This window comes from Camarhynchus parvulus, chromosome 2 (genome assembly GCF_901933205.1).
Source record: "Camarhynchus parvulus chromosome 2, STF_HiC, whole genome shotgun sequence".
Taxonomy (NCBI): domain Eukaryota; kingdom Metazoa; phylum Chordata; class Aves; order Passeriformes; family Thraupidae; genus Camarhynchus; species Camarhynchus parvulus.
Genome location: NC_044572.1, coordinates 28,808,264 through 28,835,076, shown reverse-complemented (window position 1 = coordinate 28,835,076; position 26,813 = coordinate 28,808,264). Strand labels below are relative to the sequence as shown.

The window sequence follows — 26,813 nt, the reverse complement described above, 5'->3', positions numbered from 1 at the left end:
GATATGAACAATTTTTGATGAAAAAATGATGTATAGTTTAAAATCAGTGCACCATAATTCTTACTATTGAGGTGTGACCTCTGGTGTTGTTATTTATTTTCTGTGTGTTTTCTCTAAGCTGTATTTGTGTCACTTCCCTTGTAGCAGATGCATTGAAGGCATATGCAGATAGCTACTAACATGCTCATACTTTGAAGGAGTTAGATTACCTACCTCTGGAGCTAGAACTTTTTAATTATTCTTCTGTTTGTCTTGACCTTGCTATATTGAAACTGCTTATAATTCTGTTTTCTAGAAATTTGTAAAATAGATACATTAATTTTTAGAGAACTAAAATTTGGGTTATCAGTCTCAGATACAGCCCTCTGTTCTAGACCACTGTTGTTTCTGTATACTGCTCTACATTGCTAATTAGCTGTGCATTATATGATAGGGTTTTTTTTTCTGTTATGTAGATGCTATGGTGGTAACAGTCTTAGAAATATGAAAATGTACCAATATAATAGTATATTCTAGAGAATTCTTTAGTAACAATTATATAGTTCTCATGCTGCATTAAAATACGTATTCAGTCATACATAGAACTAGGTCTTTAAAATAAAAATCCCAATCTCTATGTGTAAGACTTTTCCTATACCATAGAATCAAAGAGTCAGTGAAATGTGCATCAGATGAGCTCAGCTCAGAGTTGAGCTTATTCAACTTCCCTTATTGTCCATTCTTTTTATAATATTTTGTTAGAAATACTTGTGACATTTCCTCAAACATACCACCAGAAGAGCAGCTGAAGAAAGTTGCAACTGTCTGTCTTATGCTCCATCTTACATCCTCTGACTGCCCCTGCAGCCCTGGTTTTTACATCTCTGCTGCTGCCTCCTCCATTTCTGTGTCCTTGAGCTGTTTCTGCTTTTCTTTTCCACTGGATGTTGATAATGCACTTGGGGGATTAGGAACTGTGAAAGTGGGACCTGCTTCGGCTCACTTCACTTGCAGTGCCTTATCACCATTTGGTGACTGGTGGAGGCAACTACAGCTGAGAGAAGCTGAATTTCTGCTCTACATGTCAGCTATTTTATGAGGTTTTTTGGTGGTTTTTGTTTCGTGAGTTTTTTTGGAGTTTTTTGTTTGTTTTTTTAATGTATGTGTTTGGTTTTTTGCTTTTGTTTCTGCCATTGTTTTTTTGTTTTGGTGAGGTTAGTTTATTTTGCTGTGAGTGTGTGTTTGTGTCCCAGGACTGGAGGAAGCTGGCATGTTTAGGAAATGAAGGGGAAAAAAATAAAGCATTACAATATTTTTTTCCTGAATAATTATTGCCTTGCAGAGTAGGTGAGAGCTTCCCTCCCGCCCCCACACTCTTCTGAAATGGAATTCCAGTAAAACCTGAGAATGCTTTCATGTGTTTGACTTAATTGTGTCATTTTAAAATTTCTACATCTACTTTGGTTAGTACAGACTTGATATAGGGGATAGTGAGTTTGCTGGTATCCTTTTACCAGTGGACAGTCACTGCCCAGATTGTCTCATAAGACACTGTCACATTGATTTACATTTTCTTTCAGTGTAGATTGGCTGTATTTCCATTACAAAATATTTACTTTTCTACTTGGGATGATTACAACAATTAGTGATATGTGAAGAGTCATTCTCCTTTCCTATTTACCGAGTGCTGTGGCTAAAATTTAGCAGTGTATAAAAGTGAGCAGCTCTTAGGCAAAGATGCTTAGAGTTGAATGAGTCTTTTCTTTTCAAATGAAGGATTGGACTGTATTATTTGTATACATTGCACTCTGAGGATTGCCTCTTTAGACGCCCAAAGTGCTACTGCTAAGGATGGTTGTGAGAGAAGAGAACAGATTGACTGCCAGAGCAAAGCAGAAGTAAAAGTTTGCATGAACAACCAGGCACAGTCAAATATATTCTGTCATTTTTTTCCCCCCACTTTTGTGTGTGTGAGAGAGAGATGTTTAGAACCACTTTCTTGATGGGTTAAAACACAGTGATAAATGGTTGTGTGTTTAGGAGATACTCTGGAAATGCTATCGGGTTTTTCAAAAGCCTGTTGACCTGAGTGGAAACGTACTGATCACGCCTCGCTCATCAGAGAAGGAGCACTGCATCTGCTGATGGGTCCTCTTGAATCACAAGAATGAAAGAAGAGGAGGAGGAATATTCAAGAAGGTCACACTCCTCCTGAAGGGTGAAAGGAGCCAGGACAGCTGTGCGTGAGCTGGTGTGCTGTTACTTTGGAATGGGTAGAGCAAGGAATCTTTGAGGGCATAAACTCAGGCCCTAGGGAATTCCAGAGCCCAAGAGGAACAAACAAACAATTGTGGGGAGGGAGCAGCATCCAGTTAGAGAGATGTGAAGTGGTGCTCAGAAGAAAGAAGCACAGTGGTATCAAGGATAAATTAGAGGCTCTCGTGTCTGGAAGGTGTCAAGGGCATAAAAGGTTCTTTAGCAAGGGAAAGGAAGATGTGTCTTCATGTTGATGTTGCAATTACTGGGATTTCATATCAAGTTGTTTGAAATTTTTTATTATGTTTTGCATGTCTTTTTTTTTTTTAATTGCTAGTATCCCAGTGTGGACCTATTTTGACAGGCATATCATCTGCATGACTAAAGCCATTCTAAATATGAAAAAGAAATGCTGCCTTACATCATTCATATTCAAACAAAACCAAACCAGGCCAGTCCCAAACCCAGATCCCCCTGTGAAGTGGCGTTGCAAAGCTAGAAGGATGGGAGGTAGATTCAATATACATGTGGGGTATTTTAGAATTGCTGTTTATATCTATAAAATTTGCCTAACAACTACTAAAAGTCTAAGAACATTGGCTGTGCTATGAAAAGATTGGAATTATTAGATAACAGACATTTAATGAAGTTCATAGGAACTTTTGTTCTTTTTGTAAATCAGACATGAGATAATATGAAGCTGTACTGATGCAGAAGGTTATTGTTCTTTTGAAAGGGGTTTCAGATGCCTTCATCAGGGAATTTCTGGGCATGTTCCTCTGTGTATCTATTACAAAGTAACAGATCTGGTGCAGTGTAAATAAGGATGGCATGCTTCTTTATATAAAGTATTTGTTTATATAAATCAGAAACCTGAACTTTATGCTTACTTTGGTGTTTTACAGAGATCTCATTTTCAAAAGTAACCAAAGAAGCAAAGTCATAGTCTTGCAGCATTAAAATTTATAGTTGCACTTTGTGTCAGAGAAATAGTCTTAAAAGACAGTAGACAATAACAAGACGTGACAATATGTTTTCCTTTCTTGATGTTCTGTAGAGCAGGTGAAGTGCATTTAAGGTATTTGGCATGGTGAAATTTGTTCACAGTATTGACACAGGCTAAAATAATTGTCCCACTCCTTCTCTCAGTCCACGGGCCTTTGTGTGGCTGTGTCATCTGCGCTGTTTGCTGTGTATCTTGTGTAAGAACTAAGATGGCACTGGTGAAATGTGGGGGTAGTATTAGATTGTCAGATCCCAAACTCTTTGCTCATGGCCTTTGTGCCTCTCCAGGACTGTGGCTCCATGGCTGCTTTCTTTTTGTGACAAGAATGATGCTGTTGGCTGCTCTGCTGCTGCCCCAGCATCTCAGGGTGTTACTGATGGGGGGGTGAGTGGAAGGGAAGGGAGCCAGCAGTACTTGTCTCCTGGGAAAGCTGGGGCTCCCCATGCAGCCCCTACATCGTGGGGATCACTTCCTGCTCTGCAGCCAGGGAGCTCTTTCCCTTATGTTACAGTCAGTCCATGAACTCAGCCATTTGGGAATAGAGGAATATTAAGGGCATAACTTAGTGGTAATGTTACAGCTTTCTAAATTTTTCAGAATATTTTTAAAGAAAAGTATTTAAGCTAGGTAGAAAAAGTACTTTGGGACATGTTGTTCCATTTATTTTTTAAGACTATCCTCCACAGAAGTCACTGGAGAGTTTTTAAAACAGATGGCATGATGTGGGCCATTGTAATGCAATTTTCTTTGGAAAATTCTGTGTCTCAGGGCAAATTTACCACAAATGGAGCAATCGTGATGTCCCGTAAAAGAGAAGATGTGTTTTTGCAACATTTGATAGATCTGAAAAGTATGCATAACTCTGCCAAGCAAGGAAGCCTGCTATTTTCAGTAAAATATTTTGAGGCTTTTGGAGTATTTTGAAACTGCTAGTACAGTAACTGCTCTGACTATTCAGTAATATTTAGTACAACCAAAATTTTAAATATCAATAAATACAGTATTATCTGAAATTGTGACTGTCAAGAAGACATGTTTGATCTTTGTCCCCTAGAATTTTTGGCAGAAAAAGAATATACATTTTTTGTTAATACAGTTTACTGGAACATTTTATTTCATATGTATAGATTTTAAGGCCATAAAGCAAAGGAGTGCTGCATAATAACGAAATAGCAATACTATAGAATAATCTTTCTGATTCAAAAATAATCAGTGGATTTATCTCATCTGCTATCTGTGCTTGGATTTAGTAATTAATTAAGCAGCTGCTACAAAGGAGATCTGCTGCTTTCATTTTTGATACTTGTTATTAAAAAGGCTAGATAAATTTTGTGAATAATTAAAGTAGGGATGAAAAATGCAAAAGTACATGAAATTATACTTATTTTCATCAGAATATTCTGATGTGTTCATATAGAAAAATTTATTTTCCTAATTTCACATGTATCATAGGTTGGTTTCTAAACACTAACAATGTCAGGATAACAGTCATGTTCAATAAAATTACCTTGAATAAAAGTCAAAATAGGAAACATAAACATATGGTTTATATATATTTACAACAGTGTATTTTACAGTGAATTTTTTAGGTATGCTAAATCAATGTTTTTAATTCTTCTAAGATGCCAAAAGAAATAACTTTCTTATTTTAGTTGTGCCAATTTAAGAAATGTAAGCTAAATCTAGTGATGCAGTTTGTGCCTGGGAACCTTGAGAACTGGAAACTGCTAGCAAATTATTAGACATCTATAATAATCTCTTGAATAATCTTTTGTTTTGTGTTTCTAAGAAGGCCAGAATCTGAAAAGGGCCAAATACACTGAGTACCTTTGCTTCCAAAAGCAGATGATTTGGGTTTTGCAGTTTTGTATTCCAAGCATCAACAGCTTTCATCATTTCTGTTTACTCTTCTTCAGGTACAAACCTATTCTTCCCTCATGGGAGCGCAGCACAGCAGTTGAGATTCAAAACAAAGTGATCTGTATTTGGTTCTGGCACATTGTTCAGAATTTCCATCTTCCTTTTTTTAGGGTGCTTTTACTGGGACGAGCAAGTGCATACTTTAGGAGAGTTTCTGGTCCCTGGGGTGTGGGCTCAGCCCTGGGCACCTCCCCCAGCACCATTTTGCTCTAAGGGATGGAGCTGCTGGAACTGGATGGGAGTTGTGACATTTTCTAACCGGGTCCCCAGCATGGGTGACTGCAGAACCAGGACCCTGAAGCAAACCACAGTATAAACCTCAAGTAATCTGAAAAGAGCCACAGATTTATTGGAGTGGTGCTATTGTTGTGTATATGTAGTTAAATCTGTAAATGACAAGGTTTCATCAAAAGTATCTACTTCCTTTGAACTACTTCATGTGTTAATTAATGGTGTATTAACTAAAGCTAGCTGTACGTGAGAGGCAGGGGATTTTAATTAAAATTCTGAGGCTTGGTTAATTAAATATCCCTGATAATTTTTATAATCTACAGCTCTATTTTAAGTTATTAAATACATTTTTTAGGCATTTAACCTAAATTTACCAGTTCCAACTTGATATGATAGACAAAATAAAGCTGTTAAGAAGTACAACTGTTCTATTGACTCGCATAAACTAGCACGGTGTATGCATTTAAATATATTCAGTTACAAATCTCAGTTCAGTTCCTGACTTTTCCATACATGCTTCCTTTGTGATAGCAAGCAAATTATTTAAGAATAAATGCTTCATTCACCGTATCTAGTGACTTTGAAATTCAATAAGTAATGCCAGCTGAGATCTAGTAATTTGTTAAAAAGCAAAATCTTAGAAATTTCACTTCTTAACTTCACTTGTGTAAATTGGAGTATTTCTCTCCTTTTTTTATTTTTCCTTGCTCTTAAAAGAAAGTTGGTCTGTCCCATTGTCCTCTTTGTGCTATAGTCACAGAATCATACAATGGTTTCAGTTGGAAAGGATCTTACAGGCCATGTGGTTTCAAACCCCCAGCCCCCCCAGCCATTGTTAAGGACACCTTCTACCAGACCAAGTTGCTCAAAACCCAATCCAACCTGACCCTGAATGTTTCTGGGAATGAGATATCCATCAGCTCTCTGGGCAACATGTTCCAGTGCTTCACCACTCACTCTGTAAGAAATTTCTTTCTTATATCTAACCTAAACCCCCCTCTGTCAGTTTAAAGTTCCCCTATCGCTGCCTGCACTTGTAAAAACTCATCTTTCTTGTAGGACCCCTTTAATTACTGAAATGCTTCTGCATGGTTTCCCTGGAGCCTTCTTCACCCAACAACCCCAACTTTCTCTGTCTTCATAGAGGAGGGCTCCAGCCCTCTGATCATCTTTGTGTCCCTTCTCTGGACTCACCCAGATAGGTCCATGTCCATTTTTGGGGCTCCAGATCAGGATGCAGAACAGCAGGTGGGGTCTCACCAGAGCAGAGCAGAGGGGCAGAATCCCCTCCCTTGCCCTGCTGCCCACGCTGCTTTGGATGCAGCGCAGGATACAGCTGGCTTTCTGGGCTGCAGGTGCACATTTTTGGGTCATGTTGTGCTGCTTGTCCTTGAATATCCCAAGTCTTTCTCCCCACGGCTGCTCTCAATCCATTCTCCGCCCAGCCTGTACTTGTGCTTGGAACTGCCCTGACCTAGGTTTGGGACCTTGTACTTGGTCTCGTTGAACTTTATGAGGTTTGCATGGACTGGCCACATAAGCCTTTCAAAGTCCCCCTGGGTATCTTTCCTTTATTCCAGTGAGTAAATCTTATCTCAGTTTCTGATTTGATAATGCAAGAACAGAACTTCTAGTTATGTTGTTGTTATTACTTGACATTTTTAATCTGTTCCACTGGTCTAGCCAGGTTGTAAAGAATGAGCAGAAAAATGAAGTGTGTTTAGGCACTGGATGTCAGAGTGCAGACACTGTAGTTTGGGTCAGAAAAGCAATAGGTTCCCCAGGCTGCATAATTTCACTTGCCCAATTCATTTTAACTTTGGGATTTCTGTCTGCAGTCTATGCAGCTAAGTGTAAACAACAGTACCTCAAGTTCTGAATCACAGATTTGTATGGATGCTTATCACCTGAGTGTGGATCACCTTTCTCAGTGGTGATTTTTATTTGTTTGCTTGTTCTTCTTGCAACTAGTAGTAATTTTTTCTTGGGTAAAACACCCCATGTTACGTGGCATGCCTCAAATGAGAAAACAGAGGAGCTGTCTTGATCTACTGCAAATATAAGCAAAACCTCTTAATTATAAAAGTTATTTGGGGGCAGCAAAATCAGTTCTGTGAATATCCATTGGAACGTATAAGCAAGTTTATCTTATATTTTTGAGGATGGAGGGTTTATGAGGCTTTAGATGATATTTGGTGAAGGTTCTCAGAAGATAAAACTTCTGTTTTGTGAGGAAGTATAACTTTATCATTTAAAAAACAGCCTTTGGAAAAAGAACTTTTTATGAATTGATTTTAAATAGCAAATTTAAATAGAATCTTTTTCTATATTTTTTTTTAGTGACTTGAGCTGTACCAAAATGGGATGACATTAGTAAACCGAGTGACTTACAGATTACATAGCTGTGATATTCTTATGATATGGAGAGGGTATAAGTAGAGCAAACTCTCTTAGGCTTATTTCATATGTAGAAGGATTCAATTGTGCATATTTCAATACAGGGCACGTGAAAGGAATGACTCATAAATAACAAATCACTTAATAAAAAGATATTCTTCACTGTGAGGCTGGTGAGGCACTGGAACTGGTGAGGCTCTGGAGGCTGCCCAGACAAGTTGTGGATACCCCATCTGTGGAGGTGTTCAAGGGCAGGTTGGATGGGGCTCTATGAAAACTGGTCTAGTGAAAGGTGTCCCTACCCTTGGCAGGGGTGTTGGAACTGGATGATCTTTAAGACCCCTTCCAACCCAAAGCATTCTATGACTCTATGATTTCTATGAACATAACTGTTTTTAAAATTCACATATTCTCCAGTTGATGGCAGTGAGTTTTATGTGGCTCCTGGGAAGAGTGTTAGATAAGTACATCCTCTGCCTGTTGGTGAGAGTAGACAACACAATGGACTTTGGAAAATTTGTTTGAAAACTTTCATGGATCGAATCAGAAAGGTAGAAAAGAGAATAATTCTTAACCCCTAAAAAATCTGCTTTTAAAAAAATTTTTTATATTCCTGTCTTGCGAAATTTCAATGGAATTCAAGCTCTGTAATAGAAATATTTCATATGCAGCCTTCTCATAATGCATTTAGACCTTTAGTGATGATTTGTATGAGAACTATTACAATAGTTGCTGAGTACAAACTGAGCTATATAAAGCATCGTAAGGTGAAGAGGTTGAAAACCAATTCAAGATGAAACGTGACTTAAAAGGCTTGTGCCTATTCATAACTTACAAGTTTTTTCTTCATTGTTTCTCTTTAGTAATACAAAGATGAGCATAAATATTGTAGGTTATTTTGCCATATTCAGGATCATGTTGAAGTTCTACAGGACCATTTGCTAAACTCTTCTAGTGTTCAGTGCAAAACAAATTTTAAACATTTCTGTTTGACACACCTTTGTTTCAATGAGTAGACCTTCAGTTGGCTTAGGGTAGTTACACAGGGATGTTCTAAAAGTTAAGTTTTAGGATCATAAATTTGGAAGCAAGGGAAACAACTAAGAAGGACTTGAACATCTGACTTGCAATGCATCAAGTGCAGTGTGTTCATCCCAGTGTTTCGGCTGAGAAATCAACAAAACCAGCAGAAGTGATTGCAGGTTGACAGCAGAAACAGATCGAAATAGTGCAATATATACAGGTTTGCAATTGTTTACAATTAGTGCTGCTTCTATCCAATTTAAGACTATAAATTCATGGAGGTAGTACATCTCTAGTTAGTATTACCAGGAATGGTAGTGCTGTTACCTGATACTTCTCTTCTGTGTGGGAGTGGAATCCAAGAGATTTAATAATGTAATAATTCCTCGTATAGAAGCACAAATGTTGTGTTATCCAGTTGCCATCCATTTTATTATGCTTTTTTCTTTGTCATTGAAAAGGAATTTTTCAACAATTTAAGCACAGAAACAACAATGAATCATTGAGTTTCTTTTTGTGTTTGTGTATTTTTTCTACTTTCCTCACTTTATTACCCTTTTTGATTTCTGGCTTTTCATTAGTTATAATATTTTAATATATAAGCTGTTTTGATGTAAAGCTTAAAAATATATTCAAAATAGACTAAATGTTTCATTCCTCAGTAGATGTATTTATTTATTTATTTTAAAAGAAAAGGAAAGGAAATGTATAAAACATTGTTTTGCTTTTTAAAACTCTGTTAAAAATGAATTGCACAAAAATGATTAATGGTTTACATGATGATGTTTATGATTCAGAAGTAAACATATAGATGATTTTTCTTTTATGACAAATATAGTAATAGCAAAACAAGGCAGACCTGCACTGTAAAAGTGTTCCAGCATGAAGAATATTTAGTAATTATTTGGCTCTTGACTACAATTTCTGGATAGGATTAAAACTCCCTTGGGCAAAATTGTGTGGGTCCCCACGAGAATTGCGGATGATGAGGAAACACAAGCATCAACATTAAGCAAAGTCAGGGGAAATTGTTTCAAATTTCAAGCTGAAGTCTTACTAAGCAGGTTCAGATTTTTAATCCAACAACTGCATTGTTAAAGCGAGTAACTCGCTGTAGTAAAAAGATTTTTCCCACATGTTAATGCTGTGTCTCTTTTCAGGTCTATTTAGGTGTGGTTTATTACTGTGTCTAAGCAGGTTGTTCCCAAGTTTATCAATCCGGTAGGCAAAAGGAAGTGGAATGTGGCAAAACTGGGCCTTTGTCTTCCCAGGCTGGTGAAGACAGGCTATGCTGTTGCCCTCAAGATGTCAGGAGGGGCAAAGTCCCACCAGTGTGCTCCCAGCATGTATTTAGCAGTCTGTAGACAAAGCAAGCAAAACTCCAGCCAAATCCTAAGGGTTACGTGTGTGTGTTCCAGACCTGCAATAGGATACCAGCTACCCTTTTCTCCGAACCATATAATAATGTGCCATAAGTTAAAATTGATCTTTACATCCACTTAGCTTGAAGTTTCCTGCATCTGTTCTGAGACCTGAGCAAAGTTTTTTTCTGAAAGCTTCATGTATTAGAAAATACTTCTTTCTGCCAGTCCCACTCTTCTCCTATCTGTAGAGAATCGTACATGCAGTTCCAGTAATTTCAGTGTCAAGGACTACTGTGTAAAAACATAAGCTAAATCTAAGGAGAATTAATTGCAACACTTAAAGAGAGAAAATAATTAGGTAGAATTCCAGAGAAAAACATGCTAGAAAAAGATAACAGAAATGCAGAGGCTCTCTCAAGAGAAAAAAATATATTTAAAATGCAAGCATAATGTAAACTAGTTCAGACAAAGGATTCCCAAGGGAAAAAGGAGACAGGATCAACTTTTTTTTCTTCTTCCCTTTAAGATAGGAAAAGCACTGAGAAACTCAAATTAACAGAAGTAAGCTTTCATATTGAAAACGGAACATCATGGAAAGAGAACACAAATTATATAAAGCTGTAATTATGTACCTTTGTCAATTAAAAGTGTAATCGGATACCAATTTTTATTAAAAATTCCATGGGAATATTGTCACTTGTTAATTACAAAGGATTCTGAGGTAAGTAATACACTGAAGTCAGTAGGTGGAGGACATAAATTTCACTGTTGCTTTCTCATACGCCTCTGAAAAAAAATCAGAACAGTTAACCTTGAAGATGTAGGGTTTTCCTATCTGAAAGCCAGGGCAATGTGTTAAAGTCTTTACATTTGTAAGTCTGTCTGGGTGGGATGGACAGACAGACAAACAAATGAAGGACCCTCAGTTATAAAATGCACTTCCCTCTCTGACCAGATCTTAGTGTGTAGTTCTGCAAATGCCAGTCTCTGTCTCAGTGTACTCAATGGCAGTATATGAATTGCAGGGAAACCATTGAGGATATAAAAAGGAAGAGACTCAGGGTGTGCTTATGCTGTAGAAGGATATGAGGCCTAGCTGCCTTTAAGTAATGGTTTCTGGTATTGAGAACTGTGGACCTGTGACAGCCTGGACATTTGCATCCCTTGGACCATGTGCACAAGAGGTCAGGCAGAGGTGCAGAGCCTGCTCTGATGCTTGTGGTGCTGAGCCAACTTGTATTTTCCCTTCTGGCTTTGTTTCACCTCACTCATGCTCTACTTGTGCATCCCCACCTCTAGTGTCAGTATGGACATGTCATCAGACCAAATTCTAGGAACATGGGAATGGCAATGCTCACTGATCCTTCAAAAACCTAGATGTTATTGTCCTCTTAGAGCTGAATTTGAATGTGTCAGGAGTTTTCTGGGTGAATAGGGAATTGTATTTTGAGATGCTGCTGCCGCCATATTGTTTACTTCAGATGCAGATATGCGTCCTTGTAGGCAAGGGGCCACCGTACTTTGATAACCCATTTGGTATCTCACTATCACTGAACTTTTTTATAGTAAAGCTAATGAAGACATACAAAACCATTTGTAGTTGTCTAGAAGGCTCCATGCTGTCCCAGTGGAGAGTGACAGTGCCAGCTATTCATATCCCAGGACTGCAGTAATTTAATCACTTCTCCATGCAGCCCTCTCCCTAGGGGAAAAAAAATAAACACGCCACATAATAGAAAACAACCTAGCATGAACTTCTCCTGTGAAATTCTTAAACCTGCCTGCTAAACTATCTTTATTCTCTATACAGATTTCCTATTGATTAAATCAGGTTCATATTTTCACAAGTTTTTGATGAGGAATTCCATTGCCCTGTTCCCAGTTTATTTTAAAATTACACAAAGTGTTTGAATGAGGACAGCAGTTAACAAATCTTTTCCTCTGGTGCTGTGGAACATTTTTGTCACAAGACTAAAGAACATTTCTTCAAAGGCTTATTTCCGAGCATGAAGTAGGAATTTCTGCCCCAGGAAATTATGGATCATCCGAATTCTTTCCCAGTTGTAATTTATGCTTTTCAGCTTTGCTTTCCTGTAATGCAATCACCCCTAGAACACCTAAATATGGTAAGATTAATTAAATCTAACAGTTAAACAAAAAAAATCCCTGTAGTTTACTGCCAACAAAAGTTAATTGTTAGGCAGAATTTAGAGGTTGCCCCATGAGAGGGAATTAAAGGAAAGAGGAAGAACGTGTGGCAGATAATAGTCAAAGACCTTAACCTCTGTTTATATGCGCACAAATACTTGTGAAGCTGGTTGTGGGGAGGTCTGTGTAGAGCTCATATTGAGGGAGGCACTTCTGGAGCTGCCTTTCCTGGGGAAGATGGCAGATGCATAGTTTGGAAGGCAGAGGCTGTCCTCAGGATGTTTAATCCATGATTTTGGAGGAGTTTCAGTGGATTTATAGAAGTAGTGGTGGGTGATGTGGAAAGAATTGTTTGAGAGACTGATTCATCCTCTCATCAGAGAGATTTATCTAGTGGACAGCCTAATGTGCTGTGTTCCAGAGAATTTATTATGGATTACATAGATATATCTATAAAATCCAGTGCTTTCTGTTCCAGATTGCTTTTCTCTATTTATTAAAGAGTATCAGTCTAAGCTTTAGTGATTCAACCTTCTTTTAAACTTCTCATATTGAAATAGTATGTTTTTTTAAATAGACCAATTTCAAAATACTACCAGCTGTCTAGAAATCTTTTTGTCTGAACAGTTTATTTTGTACTTCTCTCTGGGTCAGTTATTTTTCTCTCTTTTTTTCTTTTACCCCTCCTAGTTTTATTATGTTTTTAATTAGTCACTTATAAAATCATAATATTATTCAATGTGATCATTTAGTCATAAAAACAGGATTTCAAATTTTAGTAGCCTATGGAAAAATGTTCTTGTTTAGTCATAGATATAATATTAAGAAGGATGAGTAACTCCTCAACTTTTCCAATTTTCACTTTTTAAATCGGTTTTTGTAAAATTGTTACTGAGACGTTTTTAATATTGGGAACAGTTCTATGACTCTCACTTGGAGGAGATTTTTGAATTATGTAGTACTTCTTTCATAAGCATAAAATAAATTCCAGTGGTGTGTTTTTTTATGTTTTAGTTTGTTCAGCTGTATTATTTAAAGAAAGAAAAAAGCCTTTATATACTTCTGATGAATCAGCAAAAGTATGTTGTAGTATTTCCTTGTCCCAGATTCTTCTCAGGTTTCATTTATTTCAATATTTCTTTTAGTAAGGAAAACACTGAGAAATTTGAATATAGTTCTTCTGACTTGGTAGGTAATTAATGTAACAACCTGTAAGCCTAACAATTGTAAAATTTAAGATCAATCAGAAATTGCTTTAAATGAATTCATATGATGAAGTTAAGGTACATGGAGTACCTTAAAAGAGTGTCCTGGTTTTGGCTAGGATAGGGTTAGTTTTAAACTTAGTAGCTGGTGCGGAGCTGTGTTTTGGATTTACTATGAGAATTATGCTGATAACAGAGTGTTTAGTTGTTGCTAAGTAGTGCTTACCCTAAGTCAAGGACTTTTCAGTTTCCCATGCTCTGCCAGTGAGGAGCTGCACAAGGAGCAGGGAGGGAGCATAGCCAGGGCAGCTGGCCAGAGGGGTATTCCATATCATGGAATGTCATGCTGAGGGTATAAACTGGGAGGAATTGGCTGATTGCTGCTCAGGAGATGCTGCTTGCTTCTCAGGTGAGCAGTTGTATTGTGCATTGCTTGTTTCTTTTGAGTTTTATTCCATACTCTCCTTTTGGTATCTCCTTTTTTTAACATTATTTTTCTTAACAACTTTGCTTCAAGTATTAAACTGCTCTTAAATGAGTCCTAGCTGTACTCAGGGATGTTGCCGTCTTGCATTCTGATTGGTTTTTATCAGTGCTCCATTTTATTGCTAATATTTTTCCCTGTCACAAACTGTAGTATTGGTGAAATGTTTTCACTGAGATTCAAGTATTCTGCTTAGCATGCCACAATAGGGTTTGTGCTGCATGTCTTCTTAGTGTTTACTGATATATTCCATATAAATAATTCAAGAAAGTGAATTTGAGTAATTGCTTCTCTGAGGAATATAGTCCATATCTTTTGTGTTAAAATTTAAATGGATGCCTTTACATGTCCCATACTAGTACACCTGGGAATAAAGTAGTCAGTAGAACAAGTGTGCTTTTGAATTGTGCTGGTCACTTCTTTAAAGGGAGAGATTTTCAGCTTGGTACAGAAGCTATCACTGATTTCAGTGTGTCAGTGTTTATAGTTTATATTTCAGAATTGTATTAATTTACATCAGTAAACACCCTTACTAAATTGAAGAAAAGTGTACCACTAAAAAGACTCTATACTAAATTCAGTGCAAACCAAGGGATGCTTTTATGTAAAATATGAAGTGTATGTAGGAAAAAACTGTTGTGTTTTGTTATGTGTCTTCATTTTTTTCATTCATGCCATTAAACTGGCAGCAATTATAAGTAATTACATTACTTCTGTGTTTGAAAGTAAAGAAACCAGAATAGTGATTAGCAGATATTTTGGTAGAATTTCTTGCCCATCAGGCTCTTCATACTAAACTTTAAACCATGCAAATTTGGAGTATTTCTGACAGTAGAGGCATTGTTCTCTACAAAGTGTCAAATCAATTGCAGGAACACTTACATATGTCTTGTATACCTGTACGTAATGCCTGCATTTCCAGGCAAGAAATTAATCATTGTTAGCATGTTTTGAGTTTTTTTGAAGAACAGAGAAAATTTTCAGGCAGGCATGTAAATGTGTGTTATCTGACAAGTAAAAATTCTCCTCTGGAAAATCCATTATGTCACCCACACTGAAAATCACAGGATCTAGCTAACGATGGTGAAAATGTAGCACCCTACTGAAGGAAATACCAAGTATATTCTGTACAGAAGAGTTCTTGATAGGCATAATTGCTGCAGCCTCCATAGCAATTAAGGTATAAAATATTCTGTTATTTAAGTCTGTTCAGGCAAAAATCATTAATCAGTTCTGTTGTGGAAAACTGGAGTTTCTGTGGCAGGAAACTTGGTATAGCTTTATCCTGCGACCTGTTCATGGACTAACTGGCAGCTGTTGAACTTGTGTGTGGGGTGGACATTATGGAAGGGCAGGTGGAAAGCAGAAGATGGCTGGAGCAAGTCCAGGAGCCAGTTTCTAGGCTGTTCTAAGTGTTCCTGTTATGGTAAACAGAAATAAGTCCCCTAAGGCATGCATTAAGATGAGTGTCGTGCTTTCACACACGGCAGTGAGGTTGGACCTCAGAGGAAGCTCTCCTGCCTTCCAGAGAGCTGTGTTGGATTGGTTGAGAACCTGGACATGTCTCCATGGGCCGAACCTGAAATCAGTGCTGTTGATCAGTTTGTGGGACTGATGTAATTTATTTTACCCTGAATGCTCTCTGAAAACTTATCTTTCCTTACGGGAATGAGATTGAGTCGTGAGGTTGGCATATGGGGAATTTGCCTCTATGGTTTTTTTCCTCCATCATATATTCATTTTTCTTTTCTCAGCCAGGCTTCTGTAGAGCAGCTGAGGATTTCGGTGGCATGGGGAATTCCTGGAAATCTAAGTTGGTTAGCAATGTTGGCTGAATGCTAAGTAATTTGATTTGTATAGTTTTTAACAAAGCTTTGCTTCCTAGTTTGGATATGTGGCCTGGTAGGAATCCTGACAGAACACTTAATAAACTTTCAAATCCATAAAGGAAAACATGTTATAAAAAGGAGAGTGAAGTTCTAAGACTTATTATAGTCAGTGGCTAGAGGAGGAAGATTTTTTTTCTAATTCTTTTTGTGATTAAATGAATGGTTTGTTAATGTCATGTTTCTAGTTTCTCCTATTTGTAAGGCCTGCTTTGTGTCTGGCTGAGAGGGCTGTGAATCTTGCCTAAGTGTATATTAACAAAATGTATGCACAAATCTGGGTTGCCCAGAATAGGTTGAACTCTTAGAGGATTACTGGAAAGTTCCTACCTGATGTCGCATGTATTTTAACTGTATCTTTTATTGTATTCTTCAAAGCAATTTATCTCTGCATGAACAGGTCAGATCACTGTGTGTGATCTGTTTAGAGCTGCTGATTTTTATTTTGCCTACCAGAATCACATTTGATTTTTGTTGTAGTTCAAGATTCTTTTTTTCCTATGTGATAGTATTATTGTTGATATTACTTTCCTCTTCATATACTTATCTATAGGTTTCTCACTGCATAGCCTTCCTGAAGTACTTAAAGAGCACTATAAAAATGTGTAAAGAAGTGAATTTATATTAAACACTTCTGAAGAAGGTAATACAAATTAGATAATATTTTCTTTTACAGAAATTTGGATATTTGAATAGTATATAGGTGATCTTCCAGTGTATGCCTTAACAAATAACAGAAATATACATTGATTATCTTTGTGATCAGCATCTGTATGCTGTTTGTTTTCTTATAACCATGATATTATCTACATAAATAGGGAAAATGTCACTGTAAAAGGTATCACTGTGAAAAACTAAGCAATGCAGGGATCTTTCCTTGTTTGGGACTCTGCAGCAGAACCTAATAGGAAACTGAAGAAAGGAAGTACCTAGAAGGTCCTTTTTCCTTTCGGTGAAATCTTCCCCATTATGGATTTGTGTATTTCTGCATCACATATACTGAGGTGGAGTCAGGACCTGGCTGCAGTCCAAAGACCAGTGAGCCACCCTTAGAGGACTGGCTAACTCTCCTTTCCTGTTCCTAAATTACTGGGATTAATTAGATTAATTAGATCTACTATGTCCCCCACAGGCTTCCCTTTCAAAGGACAGAACTTACGTTTGAGAGTAGTCCAGAATAAAAATGTGACCTTAAATTCTGTTGTATGTTCCATGATAGCTGCTGTCTTAGGCACAAACTACATCTTATTTCCCCTGAGCTGCCGGGTTCATACTACATTTTTTCCATTGCTGCCGTCTCATTCAAGACATGTATGTTTTGTTATAGCTCTGGCTCTAGGCTGTAGAGCCTGGGGGAAAGGATGTCAAAGTTGGTAATTTAGATCTGCTTTCCCTGCTGATGAACTGTGTAGGCAACAAACTTTGTAGACAGTGGTCAACTAGGGTATTGCATATGGATGGATTGGTAGGACCAGAGTGTACAGCATCATTACCTTGCTAGCTGTAGTAATTCTAATGGTAAGCTGTTTATCACATACATGCATATTAAATAATCAAGATCATCTCTAACTTCACAGTATTCAGCAATGTTAGTTTTTGTAGGTAATGAAGTTAATGTAGTTAAGTATGATGTCAATAGTAAAACTGGATGAAATTGTGGTAGAAAATTTTGGTTAAATCAGTAAAATCTTATCTGTTGCCAAGATTATAAAATATATATGCCTACTTGAAGATACAAAACTGTCTTCAACACAATCTAATCAACTGCCAGAAATGAAACATCTCTCATGTGATTAAAATGACCCAATTGACCATAGTTGTTTTTTCTTGAGATCAATAAAAGTATTGAAGTTCAGGAGACAGAATGATATAAATAGCACATTTAGCTTTTGTAGTTTCTGACCTTTTTCAGGTGCTGACATTGATTCAGAGATTTGAGGGCTGACATGTCTTGTACTTGACCAGTTTTATTCACAGTACTGTTTCATTTTTCATCCCAATCTCCATGCTCCTATTAATTTTTATTATTTTTTCAATTATATGATAGAATTATGTGATGTATTTGACCAGATTCTAGATCTTCCAACTCATCATAGTTTTTTTCTAACAGAGGAGATGAAGAGCAAAGGAATCTCTTCTGGTACAAATTTTTAAAAGGCAAGACAGCTATTATTGTACTTCAGCACTTGCTCGTGGTATAGTCCATGCATTCAAATTATTCACAAGGAAGGGTCTCAGAGCAATGAATGCTCTGGGACTGAGGTGTCTTCCTTAGTGTCTGCATGAATTTCTTTGTACAGTGATGAGACTCATATATATATAACAGAAATAAATAAAATAAATAAAAGTGGTGTTGTCTGATTAGGTTATTGTGGGTTTTTTTTAACCCATGCTTCTGTTCCTAGTAATTTTTTTTGTTTTTCCTTTCTTTTCTCTCATGACTCCTTTTTCGATTCTTTCTTAGCTACCAACATCTCCCTCCTTAGCACTCATTCCATTGCTGTACTAGTCTCTTTTGGTCTGAATTTTTTGTAATTTAACCCTTATAAATGATGCATTGCTAGACATAGAAAGAGATTCCACTTTGAGTCTAAAATTAGCTTTCTAGTCTAAACTGGTCTTCTAGGCAACCTCTGTAATCAATAAAAGATAAATACCACAGAAGGCAATTCATCACGTTTTAAGCTTATGTTGAAACTGGAAGGATTAATTGCTGCCTGGGCCACCTGTCTCTTTGTGATGATTAAAGGGAGTGCCTGAGATGACAATCTCAAATGAGGTACCTGGCTCTCAGATGGCTAAAATTAGAGGAAAAGTAGCCTACCTGATGTTCCAGGAGTGGTGTTGATAATGCATTGCTGTCAGAGGGCAGAGGGTCTGTCCTACAGAGGTAGAAACTGCGTAAAATTGGGATGAGAAGGCACCCACAATTTGATTTTTTTTCCTCCTGAACTGATTTATGATGGCACCAACAGTTATATTTGATTTTCACTAGTGACCAGCAATGCTGTGATGTTCTAGAAATCAAACCCCTACTATTTTGTTAGAATAGTTAATATTTGTACAGCTCTTATGTGAACTTCTCAGCAAACTGCAGAATCCATTTCATTTTGGCATGGAGAGTTAGAAGCTTCATAGCATTTCTGACAAGGCCATGCAGTGCTGAATAACAACATAACTGGGTAAAAATCCAGTTACAGCAATTCAAATTTAAAATCATAAGGAACTAAGTTTACTGATAAGATAGTATCTGCTATTTCAGTGGTTGTTACTAAATCGGGAACATCTCCATAAAGTGTGTCCAGATACATTTGATCATAAACAGTTGATAATTTTTAATGAATTCTGAACATAAGCACTTGGAATTAAACAAAAAATAGTTTGGAAATACATATAAAACTATTTATAGACGAATAAGGTTTGGAAATATATTGAGCAAAACTGTATAGGAGAAAATATTTATTACTTACAAGTATTCCCACAGGTAAACTGGTATATCCTGGTATTAAATATTTTGTATTTTATTCTGGTATATTTGGTATTTATGCTGTATTTAATATTTGCTCTTTTAACAGTGCTGTAACTCACCACTGAACCAACACATTTGGAACAGTTCATAGCATCAAAAACTTCATCCACATCGACTGATGCCATCTTGGCACTCTCCAGACATTGTGAGCTGAAGTTAAAAATCTTTATGGAGTTTATAACACCTGGGTCAAAAGGAATATTCTTCTGATACACAAGGAGGACCCTTACTGCCAGTATGACAAGCCAGGAGAAGTGGGTTAACCTTAGCCCTGGAGAGTTCTCTCAGCTTCAGAAATATGCAGAATGTAAGTAATTTTAAAAATATTTAGTTTTATGGCTAAATAAAAATGAAGAGTATTTTGAATGTTGAAGATAAAATCTTTGTATTATTGATACTATTTACAGCTTAGAAAGAACACACCCAGGTTTTCTATTGCTGATTCATTGCTTTCAGAGACCATTGTGAAGAAAACTCTCTATTTCTCATTTTTTATATGAATAATCTTGTTTGTTTGAAATTACATCACCAATTAAATAGTAAGCATAATAGACTAGTTAAAAAAAAAACTTTTGAAAATATTTAATGCTTCCTGGGAAAATATTTTCAAGTTATTTTTCTTTAATTTTTTTCAGTATCTGAATTTGAAGATTTGTAATAGACATAGAAAGTTTTGTGGTTTTTTTTTCTATGTGTTCTTGAAAGTTAAGCCTCAATGCAACGTTTGCCAAAATGTTTGCCTTCCTTGTGGGGGAAAAAAAGCATTTAAGATATTTCTTTACTTTTGGCTTCCCTTTGCTTCTCCAGCGCTTCTTGCACACACAATAGTTCAGAGCCATTGTTTTAGTAGAGTATCTGGGAAATTGTTTGAATATGTTTGTGTTCAGGTTTCTGGGTACATTAAAGAAAAATATGTTGTCTTTTAAGCTTCCTCTGCTCCTCTGTAATGAAAAGATGCTAGTTTTTGTGAAATGTGATGCATTTTTATGTAAATAGTTCAATTTCTGATGCAATTAGGAAAAAATGTTAATAATATATAACTTTTGGTGTATAATGCTAAAGGAATAATCCCTGGGTATGGACCTTAATTTGAATTTCTGGGCAATCCAATTTAATTTAACTAAAGGACTAAATAACAATATCTTTAAGTGCATGATCTAAGACTTTAAAATGCAATTAAAAAAACCTGTACCGATAATTTTGAATTTGATATATTTTTTTGTAACATGGCAAGATACAAAAGGTTGTGACAACAGATATATTTACTTATTACTAAATAGTAATTAAATTTTATGGAATTTTGTAAAGCTTGAACATATAATTGCTTTGCTATTTCATTGTCTTTATTGAACTTGGAAAGGCAATGAACTGAAAATCACCAGATTCCATTTGGTGACTTGGTAGAGTTTGATTCAGTTAAAAAAAATAGTATTAATGAAAAAACTCTAAACAAAAAAAGTCCTCAGTTAAAAAAAATTGCATTGCTCATTTTTCTCCAGCATGGAACTTTTGACGTACGAGTGGTTCTCCTGCAGGACAGAGGGCTGATCCAGGTGTCAGAGGGTGGCACTGTGGGGAGGTTTGACTTTGTGGCAGGAGTCTGCCAACAAGTGGTGAGCACCCAGCTGTGCCTTGTGCTAAGGACTGGGTTTCATTGCAGGACTTTGGAATAAGTAGGGGCTTCATAGAGTGGTCATTTGTTTTGCATTTACCCTCTGATATGCAGGTTTGTCATTTGCTCTGCCTTTGTGTTTGGTGTAGAGATTTTACTTCATCTTACCTAAATTGCAATATTACTTTAACTATTATATTTTTAACTTTCTAGAATTTAAAAAATACAGTATTTATATACTGTATTCTAGTTTGCATCAAGCTATAGTACTAGAATATTAGAACAAAGAGTATAGTCTACCAAAAACTCATCTGCCTTGGATCATACTCTTAGAGGCTGATAGTCACTTCTGCCTAATAAGATCACTGGAAATCAATATTACTTTTATACAGCTGTGGTGAGTTGATTGTGGTAGGATTCCAGTTGCTCACCAAACTGTTCTTTCCCCTGGATGCGGTTCTTTGTTGATTCAGAACAAATACAGTTAGCTGGTGAATGGGAACAGGGGGTGTGCTGAGCTGCCTTCAACTTGAACCTGTAGGAAGTTAAGTACAGGGGGATTTCTATTTCTGCTTTCCTTTGGAGCCTAAGTAAATTTGGTTAAGAAAGTTTTCTCATCCATTTTAGGCACTTCATCTATCTATTAGTGCAGAAAGTAGTCTCTTTAAAATGCATTTGCGGGTGTTTTGCATATTGACTTTTTGATCAGGAGAAAACTCGTTGTGTGGTTCCCTGTTTGAGCTGAATCTCCTCAGCGGAAGCTGGCTACAGAGTGAGACAGTGTTTCACTTATGTGACAGCCTCTGCTGAGGGCGCAGGCACACACCACCTCACAAGTCTGCAAGCCTTAGTTTGGATCCAGTGTAGGAAGGGTGACGCTGTTCTGCTGCACAGCAGGACATACTTGGGGGAGTGAGGGATTTGAGTCTTTTGGGTGGAAGCTCAGTCTGAAACCGTGTCCTTGATCTTTCCCCTATCTGGAAAGCAAGCCTGTCTCACCTCTGTGAGACCACCTGTTTTATGAAGAAAACTTGGTGCCAAACTTTCCTGAAAGCAGTCAAACCTGCAAATGTTACAATTTCCAAGAAGAACAGAGGAATGGGTCCATGCAGGTTGTAAGCAACATTAAGTGACTCTTCTTATCTTTAAGAAGAAATGGAGCTCAGGTGGCACCTAGATGAGCCGCTTCTCTTGGCATCAGTTGACTTCAGTCATGCAAAGAAAATTTCAAGCTATGTTTAGATACAGACTGCACAGATAATAAGTACATCCGGAGTTGAGTCATATGTGCATATATAACTCGTGTAACTGTGGACATTATAGATCCAACTGTCTTGGACTTAGAGCATAAATTCCCTTTTTAGTCACCAAAGTAGGTGTGTGGATGTTTCACTGTATAATGCCCACTAAACTACTCCTGTGGATTCTAGTGCTCTTCACTTTCTGACTGAAAGACACTTTGCTCTAGTTCAGTGTCGTTCTTCTTTTTATTAATCTTCTGTGAGCTTGATGATAGTCTGTCTACTGTGGCAAGTACTATTAAGCAAGGTCTGTTCCTAGCTCTGTGTGCAGCTACTGACCTTGTAATCACTTTGAGAAGTTCCTACCACATTTTGTCTGCCTGTTTTCTTCTTCACACAGTTATAGTATGATTCAGTGCTTGATCCAACTGTACTGTTTGATGGACCCAAACCCTGAATGCAAAATTTCTTTCTTGAATATGTAATAGCTTTTCTCAATTTCCATAAATATAACTGAACAGCAAAGGAGAGTGAGTTCTCCATCACTTGTTCCTAATCAAAAATATTTCCATCTAAGCAACACTCAGAACTTCATAGTAAGTGAATATCTTCCTGTGAATTAATCCAAGGAGTATCTGTAATTTTTTCTTACTGAATTACTTTTGAGCTCAAGTCAAGGGATTTTTTTGCTTTCAATGTAGGACCCTTCTTAGTCTGCCTGCATAATAATTTGGGGCTTCAATGAATTTTTGGAATTCACTGAAGTTTAAATATTACTTAACAAAAAAAATATTTCTGAAGTCTAAAGAGTATATCACCTAATACTTGGCACTTTGCAGTTAATATGCATATATGTGGTTTTGGAAGAATAATTATTTCCAAAGACAGTTCCTTTATGTCCTTCTTCCCAGTCAAATTAAAAATCTCCTCTCCTCTTGTTCTGAAGATAGAACAGTAGAACATATTTTGCATTACGTCTTTGCCTGGTTTTAAATTAGCTCAAAAGAATAGGTGAAAATAAAAAAAAAAAACAACACAAAAAACCAGGGATAACTGGTGTGGTTATTATATATTAGTGATAGTAATGACAACAACAATAATGTAGCCCACACTAAATCCTGAAGATTCTAGGGAAATAAATGCACTTGAGAGATGAATGTTTTTTCTCCTTTAGATTTCATAATCCATGCTGGCTGTGAGAAGGGAAGGTGAAAAGATATAGGGATTTTTCTGCATAACACTGTCATTGCATACAGTAAGGTAGGTACAAGATGTTTCAGGCAGAAATAGTTTCTTCTAAACTATATGGTACCAGATATGTGTTTGTAAGTTGTATGGGGAGCAGCTGAGGGAGCTGGGGTGGTTTAGCCTGGAGGAAAGGCGGCCCAGAGGTGACCTTATCACTCCCTTCAGCTTCTTGGAAGGAGATTGTAGTCAGGTGAGGGTTGTCCTTTTCTCACAGGCAATCAACAACAGAACAAAAGCTGTCAGTCAATAGGACAAAAGCTTAAAAGTCTCAAGCTGCACCAGGGAGGTTTGGGTTGGACATCAGGTCCTCCAGTGAAGGGTTGTAAAACATTGGAACAGACTGCCCAGGGCAGTAGTGGAATAACAAGTACATCTATAGTTGAGTCATATGTGCATCTGTAACTGGAAGTGTTCAAGGAATGAATGGATGTGGCACTTAGTGCCATGGCCTGGTTGACATGGTGGTGATGAGTCAAAGATGGGACTTGATGATCTTGACATCTTTTTCAACCTAAATGATTCTGTGATTCACTGATATATGCCATTCTGTACTACTCCAAACAGGAACCTGAATTGTAAGGGCATTAGAGAGAAGCAATATAAATATCTTCATTGTGATTATTATCTGTATGGTAAATTGGATTAGTTTAGACAGGGTTTTTTTAAAATCCTTTTTATTAAATGAATTTTGTATCTCCTTTTTATTAAACAAAGTTTTATGGCTGTTGTAGTCCAAATTATATGTTAAAAGGAACTTAGAGTATCCTGTTCCAAAAGCAAGTGTAGAAATATTGAATGGATTTGAAACAGTTAAAACAAGACTATTTCATGAGTCAGCTAAACATTAAAAAAGGGGAAAAAAAAAGTAAGTTCTTCCCTCAGTAGGCGGAGAAAAAGACCTCTGAGCTCTGGCAGCAAGTGCACTCTTGGGAAACAGCTTGGTTTTGTGTTGTGTTTTTGAGTTTGTCAACAAAACGTGCCCTGAGGAAAAGCCTGAAGAAAAAACTTTCTTGCAAAACTTTTGGCAGTGATTTTTTTCCCAGGCTGGTGGAGTCTTGAGCAGACTGTCACAGACTGAAGATAGAAATAGATGTTGGAGTGCTACTGAAATGACTGTGAGAACAGAAACAGCATCAGCAGCTGCAGCATCTTTTGATGTAGCATCAATAGCTACTGGAAGAGCTAGACAGTGAAACAATTTTATAGGGGAACAGGAAGGAGGAATTTGTGAAAAAGATCACTGAAGAAAAATGGGAAGGTCAGCAAAAGTTTAGGTTCAAAGTTAAGTTGTCAGAGAATCTTGATTGGGTTTGGCTCTGTGGTCCTCACAGAGGGAAGTGTTATCTTTTACAATGGGTATAAATGATAACATGCAGGGAACTTCATATATATGGCAGCTGGTCACCACCAGCTATGGGCCATTACACAATCCCTCAGAGGGTCCCAGGCTTCTAGTGCCACATGGAATTGGGCTAATTCTACTGAGGGAATGGACCTCATCAAATGCAATTTGACAAAACCAGCTGTTTTTGGCTTTGTGGCAAGTGGAGAGAGAATGTAACTGGTGATTACTGAAAATAGTTTTACCCCAAGTATTGGATTTTAGGATTACAGTGTTTCTGCTGCTATTAGTAAAGATGGAGGTGATCAGGTTTTCAAAAAGTTTTGACAGAATCTGTTGGACTGGATGAAAGGTGGAGTCTGCCAGCTCTGCCTGTACAGTATCCCATGCACTTGGGAGAGCTTCATGGAGAAGGATAATGGGTCTAGTGAGAGATCCAGTCTTTGCATGCAAGGCCTCTTGGAGGTAGTATGACCAGAAAAAGGGACCAATTGATAATTTGTAGAGTCTGAATCCTTACCCTAAATCTTTGATTTGAATCTAAAAATCTAGGTAGGAGAAAACGGAGTGGAGAAAACTACTCAGTGGTTTGGTGGGACACTTACTTTAGTTCTCCTGAGAGGTGAACTATGAATATTGATATAACACTGTAAGTTTTTTTCTTCAGATCTGTGAATTTAAATCCTTTGTACACATTCCTGTGTTGCACCAGTCTAGAGAAAATGTGTTAGGAGCGTTGCATATTATTTATTTAGTCTCTAGGTAGATTTACTCTTAAAAAGCCCTGAACTCTGTCCAAAGGAAGGCTGTTACATACAGTCTTCACTAATGAGGATGTTAGATCCAACTTTGACTTGTGTTAGACTGAAATCCAGAATTGAGAAGGTACAAAGTTATGAATTTATTTTTTCATTTAACCATTCATAGTTGAGACTTGACCTCTGAAGATAATACCATAGATAAAGTTGCTGTGGGAGATTGAAAGCTGGGCACCAATATCATCTGCAGAAATATTAGTGGATTTCTTTCCTTTCTCTAATGAGGATTTCTCTTTTAAAGAGAATGTAAGATAGGGATGATGAGTTGAGCATATCTGAAGAAAAAAAAAAGCTGATAAACATGCAGTAATACAATATGGTCTGGATCTTTGAGGTGGGCGTTCTAATGAGATAAAATGCTTAGTGTTTCTGCCATGATAAATGCCTAGTGGTGACTAGCAGTTGTGTTTTTAACCAAACAGACGCTGATCAATTCTCCAGTTAGCCTGTCAATGGTAAACAGTATCATACTGACTCTGTTCACAATTGTGAGTAAGGAAGAAAGTTTTTGTGTCTGTCAGGTGGGACACTCGTGTGCATGCAGAGCTTGTTTCCTGCATTCCACTGCTTCCGCTGAAGAAGGGCATCCAACTTGTTTCAGGTATAAACTATTTAGGGAAAGGAAAAACTATTTAGGGAAAGGAACGATGTAGAGGGGTTCTGAATGCTTTGCTATGAAATTATTCAGGAGTTTTTATTTTGTGACAATGGTAGATGCACTTAAATACATTTTTGTCTCTCTCAGGCTGCTATATGTTCTAGTTTGAAGCATTCTTTTAGGAGATAATGGCTTTTGTAGAACTTTAAATGGTACATAGTAACAGCACAAAGTAGTCACAATGAGTGACTTGGAGTATCTTACAGTATTATGTTGATGTCTTAGCTAATTACAGGGATCTTCTCCTGTCTTTTAACTGAAAGAAACTTCATATGTCAACAGCAGGGAGACAGGTTTTAAGAGCAGAAAATAGTGAATTTATAATTGTTACTATCAGCTGGCAAAATTGGGACCAATCTCCTGTTTATAAATCCCCCAGAATCATAGAATTGTAATGGCTGGAAAAGACTATTTTCCTCTGCAGAACAGAAGATGCTCTTGGAGTATCTGATTTGTTAAAGAGTTC

General features: G+C 37.1%; 1 protein-coding gene across 5 annotated transcripts in view; it reads left to right on the top strand.

Annotated features, from left to right (window-relative positions):
* DGKB (diacylglycerol kinase beta) overlaps nt 1–26,813 on the top strand; it is a 389,721-nt gene that overhangs the window by 71,273 nt on the left and 291,635 nt on the right. For all 5 annotated transcript variants that reach the window (XM_030944039.1, XM_030944040.1, XM_030944041.1 and 2 more), the window contains exon 2: nt 19,475–19,735. In XM_030944039.1, coding sequence (XP_030799899.1) covers nt 19,666–19,735 — 70 coding nt within the window. In that variant the 5' untranslated portion in view covers nt 19,475–19,665. The remainder of the gene's footprint in view (nt 1–19,474; nt 19,736–26,813) is intronic.